The sequence below is a fragment of the Nannobrachium achirus genome, assembly GCF_963921795.1.
Source record: "Nannobrachium achirus genome assembly, chromosome: 4".
Classification (NCBI taxonomy): domain Eukaryota; kingdom Metazoa; phylum Chordata; class Actinopteri; order Myctophiformes; family Myctophidae; genus Nannobrachium; species Nannobrachium achirus.
Window position 1 is genome coordinate 48,137,779 of NC_137813.1, and position 24,277 is coordinate 48,162,055.

At 44.3% G+C, this 24,277-nt stretch overlaps 1 protein-coding gene across 1 annotated transcript in view; it reads right to left on the reverse strand.

The window, feature by feature from the left end:
- The window catches only part of LOC308283692 (protein sidekick-2-like), a gene marked incomplete at its 3' end in the record, with an annotated part of 114,699 nt that overhangs the window by 62,433 nt on the left and 27,989 nt on the right, over nt 1–24,277 (reverse strand). The window contains exons 6-15 of the mRNA XM_080724159.1: nt 22,361–22,551; nt 19,151–19,234; nt 18,107–18,301; nt 15,939–16,055; nt 14,747–14,914; nt 13,646–13,748; nt 8,178–8,354; nt 5,982–6,118; nt 3,649–3,796; nt 1,716–1,856 (exon numbers count right to left, since the gene is read on the reverse strand). Coding sequence (XP_080580285.1) covers nt 1,716–1,856; nt 3,649–3,796; nt 5,982–6,118; nt 8,178–8,354; nt 13,646–13,748; nt 14,747–14,914; nt 15,939–16,055; nt 18,107–18,301; nt 19,151–19,234; nt 22,361–22,551 — 1,461 coding nt within the window. The remainder of the gene's footprint in view (nt 1–1,715; nt 1,857–3,648; nt 3,797–5,981; nt 6,119–8,177; nt 8,355–13,645; nt 13,749–14,746; nt 14,915–15,938; nt 16,056–18,106; nt 18,302–19,150; nt 19,235–22,360; nt 22,552–24,277) is intronic.

Genomic DNA, 24,277 nt, shown 5'->3' on the forward strand with positions numbered 1-24,277 from the left:
AGCCAGGGACATGTAGAGCATGTTAGAGCAGTGGTTCTCAACCTGTGGGTCGGGCCCACCAGGGGGGTCCCCACATTACTTTGGGGGGTCCTCAGATGATTAACCGAATGTGCAACATTTTTTGTTTTCTCACTCAACAGTACCAACATAACGTTTAAGTGCACATTTCTAAAGTGACAATTTGAGGATTTCTTTAACCTCTAAAATGACAAATTAAACCTTGGCCAAATTGTCTAATACAAGTGATAAAAGTGTGATAAAAGTGTTGTGAGCATGTAGATCTGCTATTTTCAAAATAGAACCGTGTTATACAAAATGTAATACCTCAACTCTTAGTGCTCGTCAGGGTGGGGGGAGTGGGTCCCCAGTTAAAATATGATTATTTTGGGGGTCGCGGCCTGAAAAGGTTGAGAACCACTGTGTTAGAGGAGCAAGCAGTAGGGACTGACGTTTCAGTCGTTTTAAAATGGTACTTTTGGCGAAAAATGCAGAAAGAAAGTCGATCTACAAGCTGACAACGCGTCTATTCTCGGTGCGGGGCGCTTGCACTCAACTAAGCATAATCGAGCCGTTACTGGAGATGTGGCGTACGGCATGGATTTCTACACGGAAAGTGCAATTCCCTTTCAACAAAAGAAAATGCTGTTCCTGAGAGTCCGAAAAAGGCAATTCTCTTGAACGCTGCCTTCGGGTATGTGCATGGAAAGGGTGGGCATTTGCATTTCTTTCACCATAACTAAAAGCTGCATTCCTGGTCTGGAGAGAGGGCACTTTTTACAGACAGGTAAAAAAAAGGGCAGGGGCTATTAAAGCCCCCCTTTGGTGTCTACAGTATGCGTGCACGACGGCACGTGCCTGCCCATTGTGGAAAGAAAGAGAAAAAGATGGATAACGGCCGCACAAAGCTATCCGGAGAGGGGCGGGGGAGAGTGCAGACTTCTCCACAAAAGAACGAGGGTGAAGCTATGCAATGGAACCCGCGAGGAACTACATAAAGAGGTGATAGGGAGGGAGGGAGAAAAGGTGTAATTGGGACCAATTATGCTTTCACGGCGGCGGCGGGGTGGGTGAGAGTTATAGAGGAACAGTGTGTGATTCAGATTGGGAGTTATTATCACATCTGAATAGCGATGGCGCCCAGAGAAGAGACAGACACTTCTCTGCGGGAAGGAAGGAATCAGCCGGCGTTTGCAGGGGCGTCAATTGGGTATGGCAGGGGTATGCAGCTGCCATACCCTGGGTCCAGGGGGGAAAATAAAAGTTACTTTTAAATATAAATCCACAAATGTCTCTTTGTCTATCTGCGCTGATTATTATGTTGTGAAATTACAGTAAAATAACTACAAATGCAAAATTGAACAAAATGGTCACTTTAACAAGGTATTATAATTATATTCTCCACACTTGTATTCTCCCCATCTTGACAGAATGGTATATCCCCAGGTTCCGCAGGTCAGCTGCACAGGTGCAATGCATTATTGTTAATTGTGGCACGTTTACTAACATGCCAAGTTTAGCTGCACTTGAACAACTGTTCAAGAAACCGTAGAAACGGAGGGAAAAATAAAATGTACTTCTTAAAATAAATGTATCATGCCTGTTGCTAAGGTATGGCCACATGACTGGTGTCTTGCATGCAAGACACCAGTCATGTTGCCATACCTTAGCTTTTTTCTGAAATGACGCCAACTGGGCGTTTGGTTTGGACGTCAGACCTGATAATGTAGCCTTGGAGCGGACCATTCTGGTGGCTCTCCGGGGGTGGCTGCCACTGGATCATAATGGACTGGTTGGTGCGGCCGCTGGCAATGACTGTCTGTGGCGGGGCACTGGGGGGCTCCTCTGGGAGAGACAGTCTGATGGAGGGCAGAGAGGGAGAGAGAGAGAGGGGGAGAGAGAGAGAGGGGTGGAGAGATCAGCAGGGTTAAAAAAAACATGCATTAATTATCCATAACTTCTGCATATTTCTATGTCATTTCATCATAGACATCGTGCGAGAAATTGGGACAGTACAAAGCGAGGTTGGTCAAGGGATAAGTCTCGCTGCGCCTGTATCCAATAGATAGCCTTTGTAATGCCGTTCTCTGGAGGGCCAAGTTGCCACAGCTTGACAAGAATTAAAGGGGCCTTGATTAAGACTGGCCAGAATGACAAAATTAAAGGGAGACAGAGGGAGATCAGAGGGAAAGAGACACACACAGAGAGAGAGAGAGAGAGAGAGAGAGAGAGAGAGAGAGAGAGAGAGAGAGAGAGGCACACACACGCGCGCGCGCGCGCATATGCACGCATACAGTACGCATGCACACACACACGCTTTTACAGTCTTATGTCCCATTAATTATTCTTTCACTTGATGGATTCCCTTTGTACAGTACTTTGTAGATGCCTCGGAATACTTCATGTAACTTTCCTTAAAATAAAACAGATTGCAATGAACTGCATACCGAGTTGGACTAAAAGAAGGAGTTGGAGAGATAGAGACAAAGAGAGAGAGAGAGAGGAGAGAGAGAGAGAGAGAGAGAGAGAGAGAGAGAGAGAGAGAGAGAGAGAGAGAGATGTGGCCAGACTTTGCTTTTAAGCTTGACTTTGTCAATTTAAGACATCAATTTTTGACATCTTGATTTGTTCTCTCTCGGTTGAGCCTGAGCGCCGCGCCGTGCAGAGATGAAACAGGGTGTTTAGGATCAAAGAGGCATGGGGGGCTTCAAATCCCCACGCTGGGAATTCGAGTCTTGTCTGAAGTTCTGACTCATTCAAACAATTCTGGGTTACACTCTTAAAGTAAGGAAGAGATAGTTAGGCTGAGGTGCAGGGAAAAGGGAGAGAGAGGGAGACAGAGAGAGACAGTTGTCAAGATGAGGCTGGGTCAGTGCACCCATCAAGTCTTCACAAAGCACAATTTCGGCTCATTCACAGTTATCTGTGGAAAAGAGCTGTCCCCACGCAGGCTCATCTCCCAGCCGTTCCCCATGGGAACGGAAACCCGAAAAAAAGCAGGGCTTAGACCATTCAGAACGGGTACACATTATTGCATTATATTCTTATTTTATGCTATGACTATTCAAAAATAGCAGATCTACAAGCTCACAGCGCAGCACCAAGTGCCGCGCTGCGAGCTTGTACTGTAGATCTGCTATTTTTGAAAAATCGTGAACATTTGAATTTTGACCCGATTTTGACCCGATTCTATAAGTGTCTTCTAAGGTTTTTTGAAAAACACACTTATCAGGGACCCCCCCAGAAGCAAATATTTGATTTACAAATGTTCACTTTAAAAATTAGATATTCGAAGATTTTAAACATTTTTCATGATTTAAAAAAAATAGCAGATCTACAAGCTTGCAGCGCGGCACTGTGAGCTTGTATATCTGCTATTTTTCAATAGTTAAAGCATTCAATAATGGCCTAAATGGATTAGACTAAGAGGAAATAACCACGAGACTGAATGACACAGACGAGACGGGGAGGAAAAAAAGAACAGGCTGTACCAGAACCGCTAAAAGTTCTCTCTCAACGCGTCAGATTGTTAAGTTCTCCTGGGTGTTACTGTGAAGTTGCGCTAACTAAGGACATGGCTTTTTTTCTTCTCTCTCCTTTTTACTAAGAACGTTATCAGATTAGAGACGGCATTGTGAAGTCTATACCCACCGATCCGTCTCCTTGCTGAACTGGCCCCTCCCCACGTCGTTGACGGCACACAGGCGGAACTGGTAGGAGCGTGCCGGGATGAGGCCGCTCACTGTCACGCCGCTGGACTCTGGCTCTATGTTGGCTAACAGCACCGTCCAGGGAGCATCTACAATGGACGGACGAACAAATTAGGGTATATTAGGGCATTAGCGAAAAAGTCGACAAGTCGACTTCATTACACAAGTCGACTCTCACCAGAGAAAGTCGAAGTTGAAAAACAAATTATAATACTTTCTATTGTGAAAATAACAGATCTACATGCTCACAACGCCTCGCGTTGTGAGGCGTTGTGAGCATGTAGATCGGCTATTTTCACAATTTCTGCCTCTATATACAGTATTTGACAATTTGGACAATGTTTTATTTGTCATTTTAGAGGTATTAAAAAGTCCTTAAATTGGCACTTTAGAAATGTGAAGATACCCTCTATACACTTAAACTTTATGTTGGTTTGTTTACAGATGAGTGAGAGAACAATGTTTCACATTAAGTTAATCATCTGGGGACCCCCCAAAATAATTGGGGGGGTCATGTGTGATGTGATGACGTCATCAAACAATGAAGACGACTTCAACTCAACTTTTCGAGTCGAGTCGAGTCGGCAAAAATCACAAGTCGTTAATGCCCTATACAGTATATGGATAGGTGGATATATGGATAGATGGATAGAAGGATATGTGGATAGATGGATGGATGGATGGATGGATGGATGGATGGATGGATGGATGGAAAGAAAGATGGAAGGATGGATGGATGGAAAGAAAGATGGATGGATGGATGGATAGATGAAAGACAGAAACAGAACAGAACAGGCAGGGTTGTGTCACTGTGAGATCACTTTCATCCTCAAGAGAATCTCACAGCGTTCAGCAGTATCATGAACCCAGAAGCACAGCTTCCACACAGAGTGCATCGCAGCGTGATGCCAGGAGCTGGAGAGACTCATCTCAATTAACCAGTGGTGTGTAAAGTAACTAAATACATCTACTAAAGGACTGTACTAAAGTATCATTTTGAGGTACCGTAATTGCTGGACTATAAGCCGCACCTGAATATAAGCAGCACCATCTAAATTTAGAACAAAAAAACAAAATGTTTACATATAGGCCGCACCTGACTATAAGCCGCACGTGTCCTTCCTGCTTCCCGCTAGAGCGCCCCTGGTGGCCGCTAGCTGTAAGAATCTATATATAAGCCGCACCGTTGTATAAGCCGCAGGGTTCAAAACATGGGGAAAAAGCCGTGGCTTATAGTCTGGCAATTACGGTACTTTTACATTACTGGAGCATTTCCAAATTTCAATACTTTTACTTCTACTCTACTACATCTCAGAGGCAAATATTGTACTTTTATTCATCTCCACTACAATTATTTGAAATGTTTAGTTACTAGTTACACTAGTTAAACATACTAGTTAAATAAATTCGTCGCTTCAGCCCTAAAGTATATACACTTCGGACTATTTGAAAATAACGCATCGCGACACGTTGTGCGCTTGTAGATTGTGCTATTTAGATTCCTAGTCCATAGATTTGAACACATTTTGCAAACTTGTGAACGTTTTGGTACTTTAAGTATATTTCAATGCCAAAACATTTGTACTATTGAAGAGAATTTTGAATAACAGACTTTTACTAGTATATATATTTCTTTATGTTGTATTGATACTTCTACTTAAGTGAGACACTTTTTCCCACTGCTGTTTTTTTTGAAAAAAACGTTCCAGGCTGCCATATATCCAGCCCAAGAAACCGTAGAAACCCGGGGGGAAAACAGACAAAACCCGATTTTTTTCGGCACATGAGGACTCCCATTTTTGCCATACCCTAGCTTTTGCTGAACTGACACCACCACAGCAGTGAACTAGTGGAGATGCTGTGGAGACATTTTTTTCGCAAAGCAAAGCCCTGCTTCATCATACAAGGCCGTCGCACAAAAGTAGTGAAAACAGCAGATCTACAAGCACACAACGCCTCGCGGTGCGAGGCGTTGTGTGCTTGTAGATCGGCTTTTTTCACTAGTTTAAATCATTTTTAAAATGGTTTTGGACGTACAAGGTTTCCACCCGACAATGACGAAATATAACTCATGTAATTGGCCCACTGGCTTGTCACTTGTCGTGATCTGAAATGGCAAATCTTTGAGTAGCAGCAGCGCTATAGAGAGAGCTCTCTCTCTACAACTCTTTTTCCCGGGCTGAATCAGGGGCCCAGCACGTCCCTGAGAGTGAGAGCCAGATGAGTGAACTAGTGGGGATGCTGTGGCCACACTGGCCACAGCAGAGCACTTACTGTTCTCCGACACCTCCAGGATGTAGCGGATCAGGGGGCTGTTGCCGTCAAACGCCTGGGCCCACGTCAGGTTGATGGCTCTCCGCTCCGAGGCGCTCAGAGCGGCTAGCGGGTTCTCTGGAGCGTGGGGCAGCTGCCTGTGTGTGGGATTATGTTGATGCGTGTGAGCGAGAGTCAGGGGTGGAAAAACCTGTCCCAAAACTGTTACTTTTCAGGATTCTAATTCAAAAGTAGCAAAAAGTAGCAGATCTGCAGATGTGGCCCGAAGCGACGCGTTTTGAGCTTGCAGATCAGCTACTTTTGATGCTTTCGTGTGTTTTTGAGTTTCTGCCCGACAGCGCCGATATAAACAAAGCAAAAGAAAACAAAATGAAGATATTGAGTCAATAAGGCTGTGCAAAGCAGACAGCCTGTCGTTAGCATTAGAAACAGATTCAGTGATTACAAGAGGAACTGATGAACCCAGGCACCCCCAACCCCCAACCTAGCAAGAAGGGATGGGAACGATATGAACATTTCATATCACGATTATTGTGACCATAGAAATCCCGATTTATGATATTATCGTGATAATGAAAATATCCCCAACATCCATGGAACATTTGCCAAAAAATAGCCGATCTACAAGCTTAAAACGCATCGCAAAGGCTATTTTTTGGCAAAGAGATTTGGTAGAGAGTGAAAAAAAAAGACTACAGTATTTTCTGGACTATAAGGCGCACCTGACTATAAGGCGCACTGTCAATGAATGGTCTATTTTCAAACTGTTTTCATATATAAGGCGCACCTGACTATAAGGCGCACATAATAGACGCTACCGTTGCGTTATGCATCCAACAGATGGAGCTGTGCTAAAGGGAATGTCAATGTCAATGAATGATCCATATATAAGGCGCACTGGACTGTAAGGCGCACTGTAGTTTTTTGAGAAAATTAAAGGCTTTTAAGTGCGCCTTATAGTCCGGAAAATACGGTATATCAAGTACGTATATTATAAGTACGTTTTACCAATAGAGGGTTCAAATGGTACCGGACATGCAGCTCGGCAAATAAAAGGTGAATTCATCCCAGTGCATTACGGAGGACGATTTCACGATAAATGTAAATCTCCACGGTGCGATTATTGTGAGTGTTTTTTGATCACGATATACGATAATATCGCTTATCGTCCCATCCCACCTAGCAAGACACAAGACAATAGGGGTGAGCGATATGGAAAAATACAATATCACGATATTTTCCCAAGCTGTATCACGATACACGATTTCATCACGATTCTTTTTCACGTTGGTTTTGATGGTTATTTTTCAAGTTACTTGACAAAAACTAGAGTCTCTGGGTTCCTTTTGGGAGGTCTAAATTGAACTTTACAAGTATGTAACTCTGACAGTATACAAAGTATACTGTTAGAGTTAAGTGGAGACCTTGACATTTTAAAGTTTGAGAACTACTGATTTAGACCAAAATGCAGGTTTAAATTTAATTCCGCAATGAATCTCTGTATTAACGATTAAACAGATTTTTTTACAAGGCTCCCTCAATTGTATCACGATATATACGATATCTCTGAAACGGCATATCGTGGAGACATTGTATCGTCTCCACGATAATTATCACCATATCACCCACCAGTGTTGATTTCGTCGACTAAAACTATGACGAAAAATATTTGTCAACTGTGTTTTTTTCACTTACGAAAACTAAATAAAAACTAAACAAAAACTAAGCTGTGGTGACTAAAACTAAGACTAAATATGTTGACAATTTCGTCAACAAAATAAAAACTAGACTAAAACGTTGGGGAGGGACTAGTGGATAAGAGAGTCATTTTATGTTTGGTTGCTCTCAGGTGTTGCGTGCTGAAAATAGCCGATCTACAAGCTCACAACGTGTCGCAGCGCGACGCGTTGTGAGCCTGCCAAGGCCTGCCAAAATACATTTTAGTCGACTAAATCAACTGTAGATTTAGTCGCCTAAAATCTTATGATATTTAGTCGACTAAAATTAGACTAAAACTAATACTTTTCAGGTGACTAAATTATGACTAAAAGTAAATTACATTTTATTCAAAAAGACTATGACTAAAACTAAATCAAAATTTGCTGTCAAAAACAACACTGTCGCCCACCCCTACAAGACAAGTGATGAGAGTGAGAGCCAGATGGGTGAGGTGGGCGGAGGAGGGGAGAGAGCGACCTGACTCGGAGGTGTGCGCTGCGGGAGTCGTTCCCCCCCACCGAGGTCACCCTGCAGGTGTATGTTCCGATGTCGCCCGACCACGTCTGGGAGATGTGCAGCGTCCCGTCGGGATCCAGCCGCAGGCGCGGAGACACGCTCACGTCAATCAGCGAGCCGCTCTTGTCCCACACGTGCCTAGGGAACGAGTAGTAGCACGCACGCACGCACGCACACACACACACACACGCACGCACACACACGCACACACATTTTAACAATTTATTCATAGCCACATTAAGGAGAGCATACAAGGACACGAATATTAAAGGTGCAGTTAAGGTTACATTCACAAAATCATGGCATAATGTCTTCATGATACAATAAGCATGTCACTCAGTGCTCTAGGGCAGTGTTTCTCAAACTTTTCAAATTTCAAGGTCTCCCCTTAACTCTGACAGTGTACAAATGGAACCAAATGGAACCGTCAGGGTTCATTTGGTTCCATTTGTACACTGTCAGAGTTACAGACTTGTATGGGTCAATTTAGACACCCCTAAAGGAACCCACAGATCAAGTTCCTGGAATCCACTTTGAAAACCACTATTCTATGGGTATATGTAACAGGGTCTCTACCATGTGGCGGCAGCCAAATATAGCAGAGACAGCACAATACCTTGCCAGCCTTTTTGGGCATCCCAAGTTGTTGAAACCTTCTAACAGCTTGGTACGTCTGTGGGTATATATCCTAGGCTATAAAAACAAACTGTCTGCACCTATAGCCCAGCTCTGAGATGGTACTGTATGTACCTATAGGAGTGGTCCGGTCATAAAAGCTTCCTCTAGGCTAGGGTCAAAGGTGCAGGATATCTCTAATACGGACACTTCTATGGACTTCATCACCTACAACAACATCTGGTGCATTAGCTGTCAAAGATGTCTGGGATATCACAGAGACGAAATATGGATGGAATGACACAGGAATGTTTATTCATTCTCACTGAGGATGCATGATATGTTGATATTTCCTTAGCTATGAGTTCCACTATTCTATCATGGTGCACAGTACACACGCACACGCACGCACGCGTACACGCACGCACGCGCGCACGCGCACACGCACACGCACACGCACACGCACACACACACACACACACACACACACACACACACACAGTTTTGTATTTAGTACCATTTGGGGACATTACATAGACTTCCATTCATTTTCTGTGGCCTTACCCTAACCTCTATCCCTAAACCTAACCCCTAACCCTAACCCTTGTGGGGACCTACTATTTTGTCCCCACAAAGTACGAGGTCCCCTGAATGTGACTGTGCTAACATGTTTTAGTCCCCAAATGGTTCTAAATACAAAACAAAAACACACACACACACACACACACACACACACACACACACACACACACACACACACACACACACACACACACACACACACACACACACACACACACACACACACACACACACACACACATACTGAGCATGCAACGGCATGCGCACCTTCAGCAATCGTGTGCGCGCATAATAAACTCAGACAGACACGTACACGACATGCGGGCACACGCTGTGACAGGCACCCGGTGACAGTGTGCCTTTGCGCTCGGTTCAGACAACAAAACACAGAAGGTGTTGATACCATATGGAAAGTGTTGTTTGTGAGGCTGCCGGCAACGCGACGATATGAATAGGCAAAATCTGTTCCGTGTCTCTCACGTTCTCACACACTGACACACATCATACATGTCAAGACACCTGACCACCCTGCGTCTCCATCTCTCTGTCTGTCTCGCTCTCAAATGCGCACGCACACACACACACACACACACACACACACACACACACACACACACACACACACACACACACACACACACACACACACACACACACACACACACACACACACACACACACACACACACACACACACACAGTGGTGTCACACCAAAGTCTGGGCCCTGGGTACAAGGATTCACTCCCATTTTGTGCTTTAACTATTGAAAAATAGCAGATATACAAGCTCACAGCGCGGCACCGAGCTTGTAGATCTGCTATTTTTGAAAAATCGTGAACATTTGTGGGGAGTCTAAGGTTCTAAGGTTTGAAAAACCTATGTTTCTAGGTCAGTGGTGCTCAAATATTGTCATGTGAAGGACCCCCAAAATTATATGTATTTGGCCACGGACCCCCATCGCAAAATATTTAGTTCCAGCGACCCCCCAGAAGCAAAATTTGAGTTACAAATGTTTGCTTAAAAAGTACATATATTCAAAGATTTGCACACATTTACACGACTTTTCAAAAATAGCAGATCTACGAGCTCGCAGCGCGGCGCTGTGAGCTCGTATAATTTTTATCTGCTATTTTTCAATATCTAAAGTATAAAATAATTAAGGCCCCTCCACCTTGAGCCTTAGTAACTCAGTCCCACTCCTCCCCCCCCCCCTTGTGATGCCCCTGCACACACACACGCAAGCACACACGCACGCACGCACACCAGAAGTTCCCGATGATTAATTGCGACTGTTTGGGCCTCTCCAGCTAATCTCTTCTGTGTTGTGTTTAATTAAAGGCGCTGTCTGAAGTTATTACTCTGTTTACATATTCATCTGTTTACCCCGCGATCCGATCAATGCCAGCCGGGCCCCACAGGTGACAGGCACTCTAATCACTGGGCTCCACAGACATCACTCCACAGCCTCTGAGACAGATGCAAATACCCTGTACTCCATCAGCGTCCAGAACGTCTGGGGGGGGGGGGGGGCGCCGGGGAGAGGAAAGAGAGGACGGGCTAATTCCTCAAATTGACCATAAGAGGTCACCTTAGGAGCCGGGCAAAACGCTGCGAGATCTCCCGCACTGATTTCACCGGTTTATTAACACTACTACTGCCTTTTAATTTGAAGGGATGCTTGGTGCCTTGGTGCCGCGCCGCTTCCTCCGTAGGCTGTCGCTATTATTTTGAAGGGCCGGGTGGGGGTTGTTTTTGCTCAGATGGATTATCATTGACGTCAATGTTTACATCATCTAGTCACATGACAGTGTGGGCCCAGAAAAGAAACATGGCTGTGCCCAGCCGAGTGCAGTTTGTGTCTGTAAACAGGCCACCCTTTGGATCAAAATGTCTCTTTTTGAGTAAATGAAGTCTCTTTATGGGCCTCTCAATGGATCAACGAATCAAAAGAAGTTCACACACCAGGCAGGCAGACACACACACACACACACACACACACACACACACACACACACACACACACACACACACACACACACACACACACACACACACACACACACACACACACACACACACACACACACACACACACACACGCGCGCACTGATTTCACCAAGTTAATGTTGATTACATGTTTCTGGTTGTAGTTCTGTGTGGAAGCAGTCACTGGCACAGACAGAGACACACACACACGCCGTTCGTCGTGCGTCGCGATCACTTGTGCGCGGCAGATCAGGCTAATCAAAACCTGGAATTATTTTAAGTAGGTCTGCTATTTTTGAAAGATCATGAGTTTTCTTTTGCAAATCTATGAATCTTTGAATACATACTTTTGTAACTCAAATCTCTGATTCTGGGGTTCCCTGGAACAACATATTTTGAGATGGGGGTCCGCGGCCAAATACATTTCATTTTGGGGGTCCCTGACATGAAAAGGTTTGAGAACCACTCCTTTAGAAGAAGGATTTAGAAGACATTTATAGAATCCAGTCAAAATATTCAAAGACTTGCACACATTTTTCAAAAATAGCAGATCTACAAGCTCCACAGCGCAGCACCGAGTGCCGCGCTGTGAGCTTGTACTTTATATCTGCTATTTTTTCAACATTTGAAGCATAAAATAATGTTTAAAGTGGCTAAAATCTAAAGCAACAAAGACTGCATCCGCAAGCCTTTCGGTCGGCAAAGAAATTTGGTGTAAAGAGAAAAGAAGTGGTCAAAGTGCAATTCTAACTCACTACCGTTTAAGTGGTTAAGAACAACATTGGGCATTCCTGGCTCTTGTTTTTCGAAATTGGGTATAGTGCTGAGAAGTCATTTGAGAGAAAAAAAATAAAAAAAAGATGGTAGAGAGTGAGGGATGTATTAACAGTGGCGCCGGCAGTGGTAAAATAGTGAGGGGACGGTGATGTGGGCGTGGCCAGGTGGTGACGTCATAACCGTAACCAAACGTACACCTCGGACTTTAGTATAACTATCACAACAATCACTAGCACAATGTGTTGTTAGATGACAAATTGTTAGTATAGCTCTGGATTAAGAATTGAATTCAACTTTTTCACAATACATAACTTGTTTTATCCTGCTTTTCTTATTTCAATATTAATTATTATGCCCTACAATGTTGTACGCCTATGCCTTGTTATGCCTTCTGTAATCTCGGCATAAAGGAGGGCTCTGCTGCGCTCAATGTATTTTCGAGAAAATACATTAAGTTTAAATGTGAATAAAGTAAGGGAAATTCCAGCTACTGTATAGTGAAAGTTAGAACGAACTGCTTTTACATCGTAGTCGACTGAGTGAGGAGAGAGAGAGAGTGACCGAGCCGACGCTGCAGCCCGGCCGTCAGTGAAGAAAAAAGAAAAGTAGACCTACTCACATGTTTTACTTAAGTAAGTAAAAGTAGAAATAGGCTACTCTGTTAGAAGTCCCATGTCCAAAATACTTGCATAATGACGTTTTGGTATCAAAATGTAGCTACTGTAGAAATAAAACGTAGTCATTTGCAGAACGTCCCATTTCACAGGTTTTAAAAAATGTAGGTCTACCATAGATACAAATATTTTAGCAGATCTAAGCTTACAATTATAGCTAAGCATCGCATTGTGATCTTGTATTTTAATTTCTAATGGTCTAAATATATAGACTGAACTGGTTAATGTATGCCTTTATAATAATCGAAATCTGCAAAGTAACTTAACTGTTTTCAAATATTTGTAGTGGAGTAAAAGTAGCCTACAATATTTGCCTCTGAGAAAGCCTAAAAATTGTACTTACAGTAGGCTACTTGAGTATAATGTAGGCTAATTTGTTACTTTAGGCTACCATGCACTGCAGCCTAGCTGGCCGTCATCAGAAGTTCAGAACCGGTTGAACATGTAAGCAGACAGACTTGTGTATTGGAAGCAATTAGCATGAGTGACTGGGGGTCGCACTGGGCGGGGCTACTGCCCTCGCGCCGGTCGAGGAGAAAAAATACAGAAAAAAAAAGAAAAAAAAGCTCGATAGCCTAAAAGTGGGGTGGCAGTCCAGCCCAAACAGTCCATGGTCCGGCGCCTATGTGTATTAATCCTACCTCAAAAGAAAATGTGTGTGACAGCTTAAATTGCGGCCGCATTGTTAGAAAATTATGTCAGCTTTCAACTTAATCCTTTAATCGTGTACAATGGTGAAAGTATAAAAAAAAACACACACACAAACTACAGCGTTGGCAAGTAGTGGTCCTTACTTGACAGTGACGCTGGGATCATGGGTCACGCCGCAGGTCATAACAGCCTTGGTTCCTTTGATGACGCTCTGGTCCTGGGGGGGCTTGGTGATACGGGTCCGCGCTGTCGGAACACACAGCAAGGTCACACATCAGAGTCTCTTGTTTGAACGGCTGATTGAACTGAGGCCGCCGAGTTTACTCTGGATTCACTCCCAGCTTTGTCGAGCTTTGTTGCCTGATCCATGCTACACTAGTGGAGGGTTTTCTCCCCCTCCCCCTTTCTTTATTTTTCTTTTTTTCTCACATTGCTCGGATCGTATGGTGCAGAGAGCCTGTGGTGCAAATCACCAAAAAAATAGTATAGCTTACCCTGTACCAGTGGTGGAAAAAGTAATCAATTTCTTTACTTGAGTAAAAGTATCAATACTGCAAACTGTAAAAGTACTCTGTTACAAGTAAAAGTCTGTAATTCAAAATGTACTTGAGTAAAAGTACAAAAGTGTTGGCATCAAAATGTACTTGAAGTACCAAAAGTAAAAGTACATATAAGTACACATTAGCAGATCTACAAACTCACAATGCGTCGCAATGTGACGCATTGTGAGCTTGTAGATCTGATATTTTCAAATTGCCAAAGTATAAAATAGGGCTATAGTGGTTTATGTATGTTTTATAATATCATAATTTATATCTACAAAGTAACTAGTAAATAAAGTTTTCAAATAAATGTAGTGGAGTAAAAGTACAATATTTGGATCTGAGATGTAGTGGAGTAGAAGAAAAAGTATTGGAAATTGGAAATACTCAAGTAAAGTACAAATACCAAAGTGTACTTTTTAAGTAAAGTTACTTTACACCACTGCCCTGTACATGCATTCATAAACTATTGATGATGATAAGACCTGAACCGAAAAGGGCAAACTTCTCCAGGTACTGAGAGAAAACAAAATAGTTTTTTTTCTCCATTGAGATGAATTTGACATTTTCAATGGTTTTAGGCTTGTTTTCATAGTGGTGATTTTTTGGTTTAGTTTTGTTTTGTTTCTTCAGGCCGCGATGAATATGTATACGCCTTACTTTGCGGTGGGCAATAAAACCTGGTTTGTGTGTTCTACTGACCCCAGACCAGCAGGTCAGAGGCGGCCTCGTCGATGCCCCTGGAGTTACTGGCCATGCAGGTGTAGGTGCCAGCGTCGGACAGGTGGGACGGGCTGATCAGCAGGCTGCCCGACTCCAGCAGGGTGAACCTGGGCAGCTGGACCGAGCCACTGGCCAGCACACGCTCCCCTGCAGGGAGGAGGGAGGAGAGCATTTAGTCACCGTCTAGTGGAAACCTCGTATCTCCAAGTTTCACATTTGCGTGTTATTTTTGGTAAATTAAAGCCCTGCTTCATCATACAAAAGTGTCGCACAAAAGTAGTGAAAATAGCAGATATACAAGCACACAACGCCTCGCGATGCGAGGCGTTGTGTGCTTGTAGATCGGCTGTTTTCACTGCTTTAACTCGTTTTTAAAATAATTATAAAAAAGGAGCGGTTTGGGACATACAAGGTTTTCGCTGCCTGGTGGAAATCTCATATGTCCAAAGCGAAAAAAATTAACCTGTGTTCCAATGGATCCAAGGTAGTTATTATTTAGTCACCAGCTCTTGTTGATACTTTTCATTGGTTCAATATTCATAAAACCCACTGACACAAAATGTCACAAAATTGGGGCGCCCGCTGGCCTAGCGGTCCAGGCGCATACCACATAGGCTCTGATGCCTGACAGCGTGTCGCGGGTTCGAGTCCGATCCCGACGACCTTTGCTGCATGTCACTCCCCATCTTTCCCTGTTTTCTGTGTACAGTACATACTGTACTTGTACTATGAATAAACGCAGAAAAGCCCCACAAAGTCTTAAAACATATAAAAATAAAAATAAAAAAAAGACACAAAATGAACAGATCTACAAAGCGTCGCAACGCGCTATGATCTCGAAGATCTGACATTCTCGGCGCACAACACCGGCATGAATTTAGCTTTTGAGCGTGGCAGAGAAAAATCACAGCTTTCTGTTATTATCCCTTTAGAGAAACGCCCTGGGAGAGAGAGAGAGTGTGCTCCGTGCAAGTCTAACCTGCTTTGGAGAAAGAGAGAGGTGGGGAGGGAGGAGGGAAAAAATAAAAAAGACAGAAAAAGAAATCCCTCATTTTCCAGGAAACGGCTGCCATTTTGTCTCTAAATTCCTCTCTCTGACAGGACCGCAATGTGCTCTAATAACGTGACGCCCCGGCTGCCCCCCACCCCCGCGCGCTACGATCCGACCCACCTTTCTGCCAGGTGATGGCTGGCCGCGGGGCTCCGGAGGTCTCGCAGTGGAGAATGACTGACATGCCGTCAATCACCGCGCTGTCTGCCGGCCCGGCAGTGATGTTGGGAGCGATACCTGGAGAAGAGGAGGTCATTCACACACACACACACACACACACACACACACGTGCACGCACGCACGCACACACACAATCACGCACGACACACGCAATCAGAGCCGATAATGAGACATGAATAGATTTTCTCTCACACAAAGCAGACAATGGCTCGGAGCTTAATAGAGCCATATAAGACGTTAACGAAGGGGCCCCCTCTGCCAGGTCTCGTTCGCCAAGATGGCACGGAGGAGATGACATTCCTTGCTTTGGCTCTCCTCTCTCGCTTCCATTCTCCCGTGCAAAATAGCCCCATAATTGCCCCTGCGTTTGAGGTGACAAACCTGTCACCGTTAAGGGAAAGAGATAGACGACGGCGGGCGCTGGTGGGCAAGGGGAGGACGAGATAGGGGAACAGGAGGAGAAAGTGACGAGAACAGAAGAAAAGAAAAGAGGACGTATAGAGAAGAATTAATACGAAAAGGAAGGGAGAGGACAGGAGAACAGAACAGAACAAAACAGCAGTGGCGTCAGTTCAGCAAAAGCTAAGGTATGGCAACATGACTGGTGTCTTGCACGCGCGCGAAGGCGTGCATGCAAGACACCAGTCACGTTGCCATACCTTAGCAACAGGCGCGATGAATTTATTTTAAGAAGTACATTGTATTTGTTTCCCCTGTAGCCAAGGTGTGGCACCTGCCATACCCAGCCATATCCAATTGACGCCTCTGCAGAACAGATGGAACAAAGCATGACTGAAAATTTTTTTGGTAGGCCAAGTCCCCATCTGTTATTTGAGAAACATGTTTTAGCGTTATCATTCTAAACCTATGCTCTTGCTGTTCTACACACAGCCAAACAGCTGAACAAATTGCAGATTGAGCCTGTAACCTTTGCTTGTATTGAAATGTCTGAGACCATTCATGTTTGACCACTTCAAATACTATTTAATCTCAAAATAACAAATGACCGAAAATAGCCTCACAAGCTCGCAACACGTTGTACTGCGAGGTGTTGTGAGCTTATGGATCGGCTATTTCTGGCGGGCAACATGATTTCCTAGAACAGTGGTTCTCAAACTTGTTCATGTCAAGGACCCCTAAATTGACACTTATTAGCCCGCGGACCCCCATTTGAGAGATATGTATGGCTTTAGCAGTCTTTCTTAACCATTTTAATCTCAAGGACCCCCAGTTTGACATGCATTAGGCTACGGACCCCCATTTAATGGTATTTCTATCTCTGAGACCCCAATTCACAGGTTATATTGTCAAATCAATGTTAATTAAACTCAGAGAGTGTACAAATGGATTTGGTACACTCTCAGAGTTACAGACACATATGGGTCAATTTGGTTGATAAATATCATTTAGCTGGGGACCCCCTGGAACTCCCTCAAGGACGCTTGGGGGTCCCCCATTTTGAGAACCAAATTCCTAGAAGACAATCAAGACATGCTGGCTTCTATGGAATCCAACTGATTGAAATCAGTCGCGGCGACTGAGAACTTTAATCCATGGTGACAGAGCAGAACAGAAGCTAGCAGACTGGGCTGTTTCTTTATGGAAAGCACATTTAAAAGGTACAGTTATGTTGACGCAGGGGCGTCACACCAAATTCTGGGCCCTGGGTACAAGGATTCACTGTGGGCCCCCCATGAATGTTAACTATTGAAAAATAGCAGATATACAAGCTCGCAGCGCGGCACCGAGTGCCGCGCTGCGAGCTTGTAGATCTGCTATTTTTGAAAACATTTGAAAATGTGTGCAAGAAACCTATGTTTCCATGTCAGTGGTGCTCAAACTTTTTCATGTCAAGGACCCCCAAGATGATATGTATTTGGTCACGGACCCCCCCATCTCAAAATATTTAGTTCCAGGGACACATTTTCACGAAAAATAGCAGATCTACAAGCTCGCAGCGCGGCACTCGGTGCCGCGTTGTGAGCTTGTATATCTGCTATTTTTCAATAGCTAAAGTTACTAGGGCCCCTCCACCTTGGGCCTCAGTCCCACTCCCCCCCTCAGTCCCACTCCCCCCCCCCCCCTGTGACGCCCCTGTGTTGACGTACTGGTGACAGCCAGGTAGGTGTTGGTCTGAATCTCTCCTGCCAGGTTGCGGGCGAAGCACTGGAACATGCCGGTGTCGTCTGGCAGCAGGCCGTTGATCTGCAGGCTCCCTCCGACCAGCACTCTGTACCTGGGGATCTTCACCGGACTGATGGGCACCGCGTCTTTGTACCACACGATGTCCGGCTGAGGTGTACCTGGAGTACAGCAAGGAGAGGCGGGAGAAGCTGCTTTTTCGTTGTTGTCGGGTGGAAACCTTGTATGTCCAAAACCGTTTGTTTTGTATTTATCGTTTTAAACTAGTGAAAACAGCCGATCTACAAGCACACAACGCCTCGCACCGCGAGGCGTTGTGTGCTTGTAGATCTGCTGTTTTCACTACTTTTGTGCGAGGGCCTTGTATGATGAAGCAGGGCTTTGCTTTGCGAAAAAAATTAACACATTTGAAACTTGGAGATACGAGGTCTCTGCCCGAGAGTGACGATATGTATGGTGTATGTGCGCGGCGCACGTGCATCTGTGCCTTAAGTGCCTTTTGTATTCGTCATTTTAAATTTTATTTAAAGGAGTAGTTCACCCCCAAAATGACTTTCCAAAATGACTTTCTTTCACGCCATGGAGACTTGAGTTCAATCATATTTTTTTGTATTTGTCCCATTCCTAAGACAAAAAGAATTGATTATAGTACATTTACCCCCATTGTTTCCCCATCCAGTGCCTTGCATTTGGGTCCCCATTCAGGCCCATGCATCCGGTTCCCCATCCAGAATCAATGGGGGTAAATTTACTATAATATTTTTTTTGTCTTGGGAACGCCTTAGAATAGATCTGTAGATCTGCTATTTTCTCTAGTCTTGTGTGACAGTCTTATATGATGAGGCAGGGCTTAATTTACGAAAAAACTTGCAAATTTGAAACTTGGAGATATGAGGTTTTTGCCAGACAATGACTATCTCTCTCTCTCTCTCTCTCTCTCTCTCTCTCACACACACATGAGAAAAAGCCACCTCACAGCATCAAACAAACAATATAAAAACACCTCTGACCTCGTGCCTGACAGGGGATGTCCACCACCTTCTCCATTTCCGCGCTGATGTGAGTTGGGGGTTCTTTGACGAACAAAGGATGTTCTGTGGGAAGAAACAACAAAACAAAACAAACATTTCGTAAAACACTTGCTACACTCACCATTATCCCTGCTTTTTCTTTTCCTCCTCCCTCTGATGTTGCAGCCGTGGTTAATACACTCTCTGGATAAAAGCACCAGACAAATATCTAATGGTGAAATGCACATTTAGAAGATTATCAAAGCGTTTGATGTGGATGTTTGATGCACATGGGGTCACGGTGGAGCTCAGACTTCATGTGGCCCGGCATTATGACATCAGTCATCTATCTATGATGTCAATCGTCTATGACAGAGGTCTTCAACAGGGGGTCCGGGACCCCTAGGAGGTCCTCAGAGTTACTACAGGGGGGCCGCCAAATCGTTGTGTGATAGGATCATGTTTTTATCACTGGAACCCTAGCGTCCCTATTCTAGTGGAACATTAGCCAAAAAATAGCTGATCTACAAGCTCACAACGCCTCGCAATAGAGGGAAAGAAGAGCAGACTAGTAGGTTGACAGTTCAAGTGGTTGAATGTCTGAAGATACACATTACACAGATGATACTGTGCTGTCAAACAAGTCTAAGCTGTATAAGAAACGGATGAAAATCTGCAACACAATTTTATACGATATGTAGTGGGGGTCCCTGCTTCATCTCTCTCTCAGCTAAGGGGTCCTTGGCCTGAAAACGTTGAAGACCCCTGGTCTATGACATATGTCAGTCATGTACCGGTATGTATGACTCCAAATTTGGGCATTGGTTTCAGCCCCATCAGTGTTCCGTTGACTTCCATTATGAAGTTAAAGTTAAACATATAATAATATGTGGGGAAAGCTACTTCTGTGGCCTGCAGTGTGCACAAGAAATTGGACTCAGACACACAGACATTATAGAGTATATCGTTGTCGGGTGGAAACCTTGTATGTCCAAAACCGTTGGTTTTGTATTTATCATTTTAAAAATGATCTAGACTAGTGAAAACAGACGATCTACAAGCACACAACACCTCGCACCGCGAGGCGTTGTGTGCTTGTAGATCGGCTGTTTTCACTTTTTTTGTGCGAAGGCCTTGTGTGATGAAGCAGTGCTTTACTTTGCAAAAAAAATTACAAATTTGAAACTTGGGAGATACGAGGTTTCTGCCCGACAGTGACAATATACACTGATCCTCAGCTAGACACCTGCAGAGCCACGCTGAACAAACTCACTATAAATATCCATGGCTCTGTGATCTACTGCTATGGAGGTGTTTGCCAACCCAGACGTTACCCCCCACCTAGCTCTGGTCCATAGCGTTAGTGGAGATATAATGCTACTGTATGTTCCTCTACCTCCATATTCCTTGGCAAAACCGGAAAACCCCGCCGTCTGGTCCGAAAATAACAAAAACTGTTTTGCCCCTCAGCCCTCACCAAACCAAAGGTATCAGTGGACAGTTGAAAGCTTACTCTACTGCAGGGCCCCCCACCACATGCTTAAAATACATTTCTAGGGCAAAATGAAAAATAATCCACCTGACGGAGACACTTTTCCTGGTTGAAGACTGTAGAGTAAGCTTTCAACTGTCCACTGATACCTTTGGTTTGGTGAGGGGCGAAACAGTTTTTGTAATTTTCGGACCAGACGGCGGTGTTTTCCGGTTTTGCCAAAGGAATACGGAGGTAGAGGAACATAGCGTTAGGGAGAACTCCACTAACGCTATGGACCAGAGCTACCCCCCACCATGAGTTCCCACCACACATTTCCAATGGGACCTATATGGGTTTATTAACTCTCCTACTGCCAGATTATTTATTTATTTATTGGGTCTGGCGCCATCAAAAAGCGGCTTACCTTTGCGACGTTATAGTAGATAGACAGACAGACATTTTTTTATTTTTTTTTATTTTTTTTGATTGTGCAATAGTGCACTTTGGTCTGCCAGGCAGCAGAGGGCGGCCTCATGCGAGAATGAATGTGAATTGTCCTGCTATGTGTTGCCGTACATTCAGAGCAGTCACTGGCTACAGAGCCTCCGGGCCAGAGGAAATCAACAAGGAAGTGAATTGTTCTCCGTTGATGTAACGCATAATGGATTTTTTACACCATCACCGCGGAAAATGTGTTTACAGTACACGGGCGCGCGACCCCTCATCAGCTTACAGTCATCAGACGAACGAACCGAACGAGCGCCGTATTGGCATCGAGGTTCTGTAAAAAATGGGGCGAACGTTAACGTTCAAAGCGTGGGGAGAGTTAAGAAAGAATTCCGTAGCTCTGTAGGAAAGAAAATAGCTCTTTCTTATAGCTTTCTAGGAAGGAGGCAAAGGCTTATTGTGTGATATTAACACTACAAAGTATGTTTTGTCTCCTGCTTCCCTCTCCTGATGAAGGAGAGAGGTCATTTCAACATTTCAACTACTACAACTAAAATGGTGGTGTCCAATCCACCTGCTTCCAAATACTTTATTGACATTGTCAACCAGTACAGTAAAGCCTATATCAGAGTCCAGGGTGAAGAGCTATTCACTTCACCGCGTTGTAGTTTCCTAGCTATCACCTAGGCTTTGTTATGTATTTTTAGGTGATAGCTAGAAAACTACACCGCGGTGAAGTGAATAGCGCTTCACCCTGGACTCTGATAGAGGCTTTAGTGTCCTCCCTGATATGATGGAATGGACATGTGTCAGTGGAAGAAGTGGGGTCCTTGCGGTAGGTTCCAGGGGGGTCCCCAGCCACACTAGTTAATACAGCATCACAGTCATTTTAACCACTTTTTCCATTTATATGTTGGCTATTCAAAAATAGCAGACCTACAAGCTCACCGCGTGTGACTTTGCGCCGCGCTGGGAGCTTGTACATCTGCTATTTTTGAAAGGAAAGTTTAGAATAATTTAGAATCTTTTCTTCTGGGTATACTTAGCACAAAACATTTTCAGATCGGGCGTCCGCTGTCAAATATATCAACTTAGAAGTCCTTGGCACAAAAAAAGTTTTGAGAACCACCCCTGCTTTAGGGTTTAAAAAAAAACTATTCGAGCGAACCCACTGCACAGCCACTCTCCAGGTCTTAGCACTACTACAAACCGTATCACTCTCCTCCTGACACTGAGTTAGGGCAGTGTGTGTGTGTGAGGCTGAGAAGTGTGGATTGGAGGTTATTTACCCAGAACGTGTAAGTAGGCGCCGGCGGTGACCGGCGGGACGCTGCTGCTGCGCAGCGACGCCTGGCACTCATAGAAGCCGCTGTCCTTCACCGACGGCAGGCTGATCACCAGTCTACGGCCAAAGTCCCGGATCCCCGCGCTGACCACCACTCCATCTTTCCTCCAAGTAATACTCATCTTGACAAGAGGCCTGGAGGAGAGGAGGGGAGGTGAAAAAGAGAGAGCGGAGAGACGGAGACAGAGAGGGAGAGGGAGAGAATGAAATGCGAGCGTGGCTTTTAAGCCGTTTAGGCCCTAGAATTATTGGATGCTTTAACTGTTGAAAAATAGCAGATATACAAGCTCGCAGCGCGGCACCGAGTGCCGCGCTGCGAGCTTGTAGATCTGCTATTTTTGAAAAATCACAAAGATTTGTGCAAATCTTTGAATATATCCACAACTTTCCAACATCCCATCGTGCATTGCGAAGGCGAGCGGCATTTCCGGCGTCGCAGCCGAGTGTGATCTACAAGCTCACAACGGTTGCATCTGCAACGCGACGTGAGCTTGTATGTCTGCTGTTAACCGGAAGTGTCCTGCAGATAATGCTACAGTAAAGTCTTGCGGAAACAGGTGGATATATATTTTTAAAGCGAACATTTGTGACTCAAATATTTGCTTCTGGGGGGTCCCTGATACAATACTTTGAGATGGGGGTCCAGGGCCAAATACGTATCATTTTGGGGGTCCTTCACATGAAAAAGTTTGAGCACCGCCGACATAGAAACATCTTTTAAAAAAAAAACCTTCGAAGGATTCAGAAGACACTTATAGAATCGGGTCAAAATATCTTTTCAAAAATAGCAGATCTACAAGCTCGCAATCTGCTATTTTTGAATAGCTAAAGCATGAAATGATACGCAATAATGCGTACCCGGACCAAATGGCTTAATACAGATTTCTATGCTGTTTCAAGGTTGTGGCTCGCTGAGGGAGTGACGGAATAGATTCTGTCATTCTGATTAAGTCTTTGAATGGGAGATAATGGTGGGCATTCAGGACAAGGGGTGAAGAGCAGGTGAGAGAGCACGGGAGGAAACCTTGAATCTACGGCTCAAATGGCAGCGCGGAGCGAGGTGAGCGATGTATGTACCGTATGCGACGCGTCTTCCTATCACATTTAAACAAAAGATATCAAGGTTCACGTGATAGGAAATGTCAGCGGTGGGGTGGTTGTTGCCTGTGAGAATCTGTGTCTCACGTGTGTGTGTGTGTGTGTGTGTGTGTGTGTGTGTGTGTGTGTGTGTGTGTGTGTGTGTGTGTGTGTGTGTGTGTGTGTGTGTGTGTGTGTGTGTGTGTGTGTGTGTGTGCGTGCGTGCGTGCGTGCGTGCGTGCGTGTGTGTGTGTGTGTGTATTTTACAATTTGAGAAACAGACATTGTGAGGTTAAATGTCAAGAGAAATGTATATTTTGTTTATTGTAGATTTTCCTTTTCTTTTTTTACAAGAACAGGAATATCAAAGGTATAAAATTATCACAAAATGTACAGATGTAACAAAAAACATGAGAAATGGTTGTTTTTATTGGCAAAAAAAGATTTGTGGTGTTAGGCTAAGATTCAGGGTAGGGTTAGGATAGGATTAGGCATTTGTAGAGGTTACAATAGGTTTATGGGATAGAGTTAGATATGGTGCAGATTATGCGGGGGTCCAAGTGTGAATCAGGCATAAGTTAGAGTTATGCTTGGTTTATACTCAGATGTGAATCATTGTCACCCACCTGAAATTGCCGGTCTATATGCTCATAGCACATTGTGAGCTCAGCTATCTTTGTTATGCGATACCGGTGTGCAGCCAAGTATAAATCAACCGCTTGGGTTAGGATTTAAAATTGTCAAAGATAAAAATGGCCAGTGGTGTAATGTATCTAAGTACGTT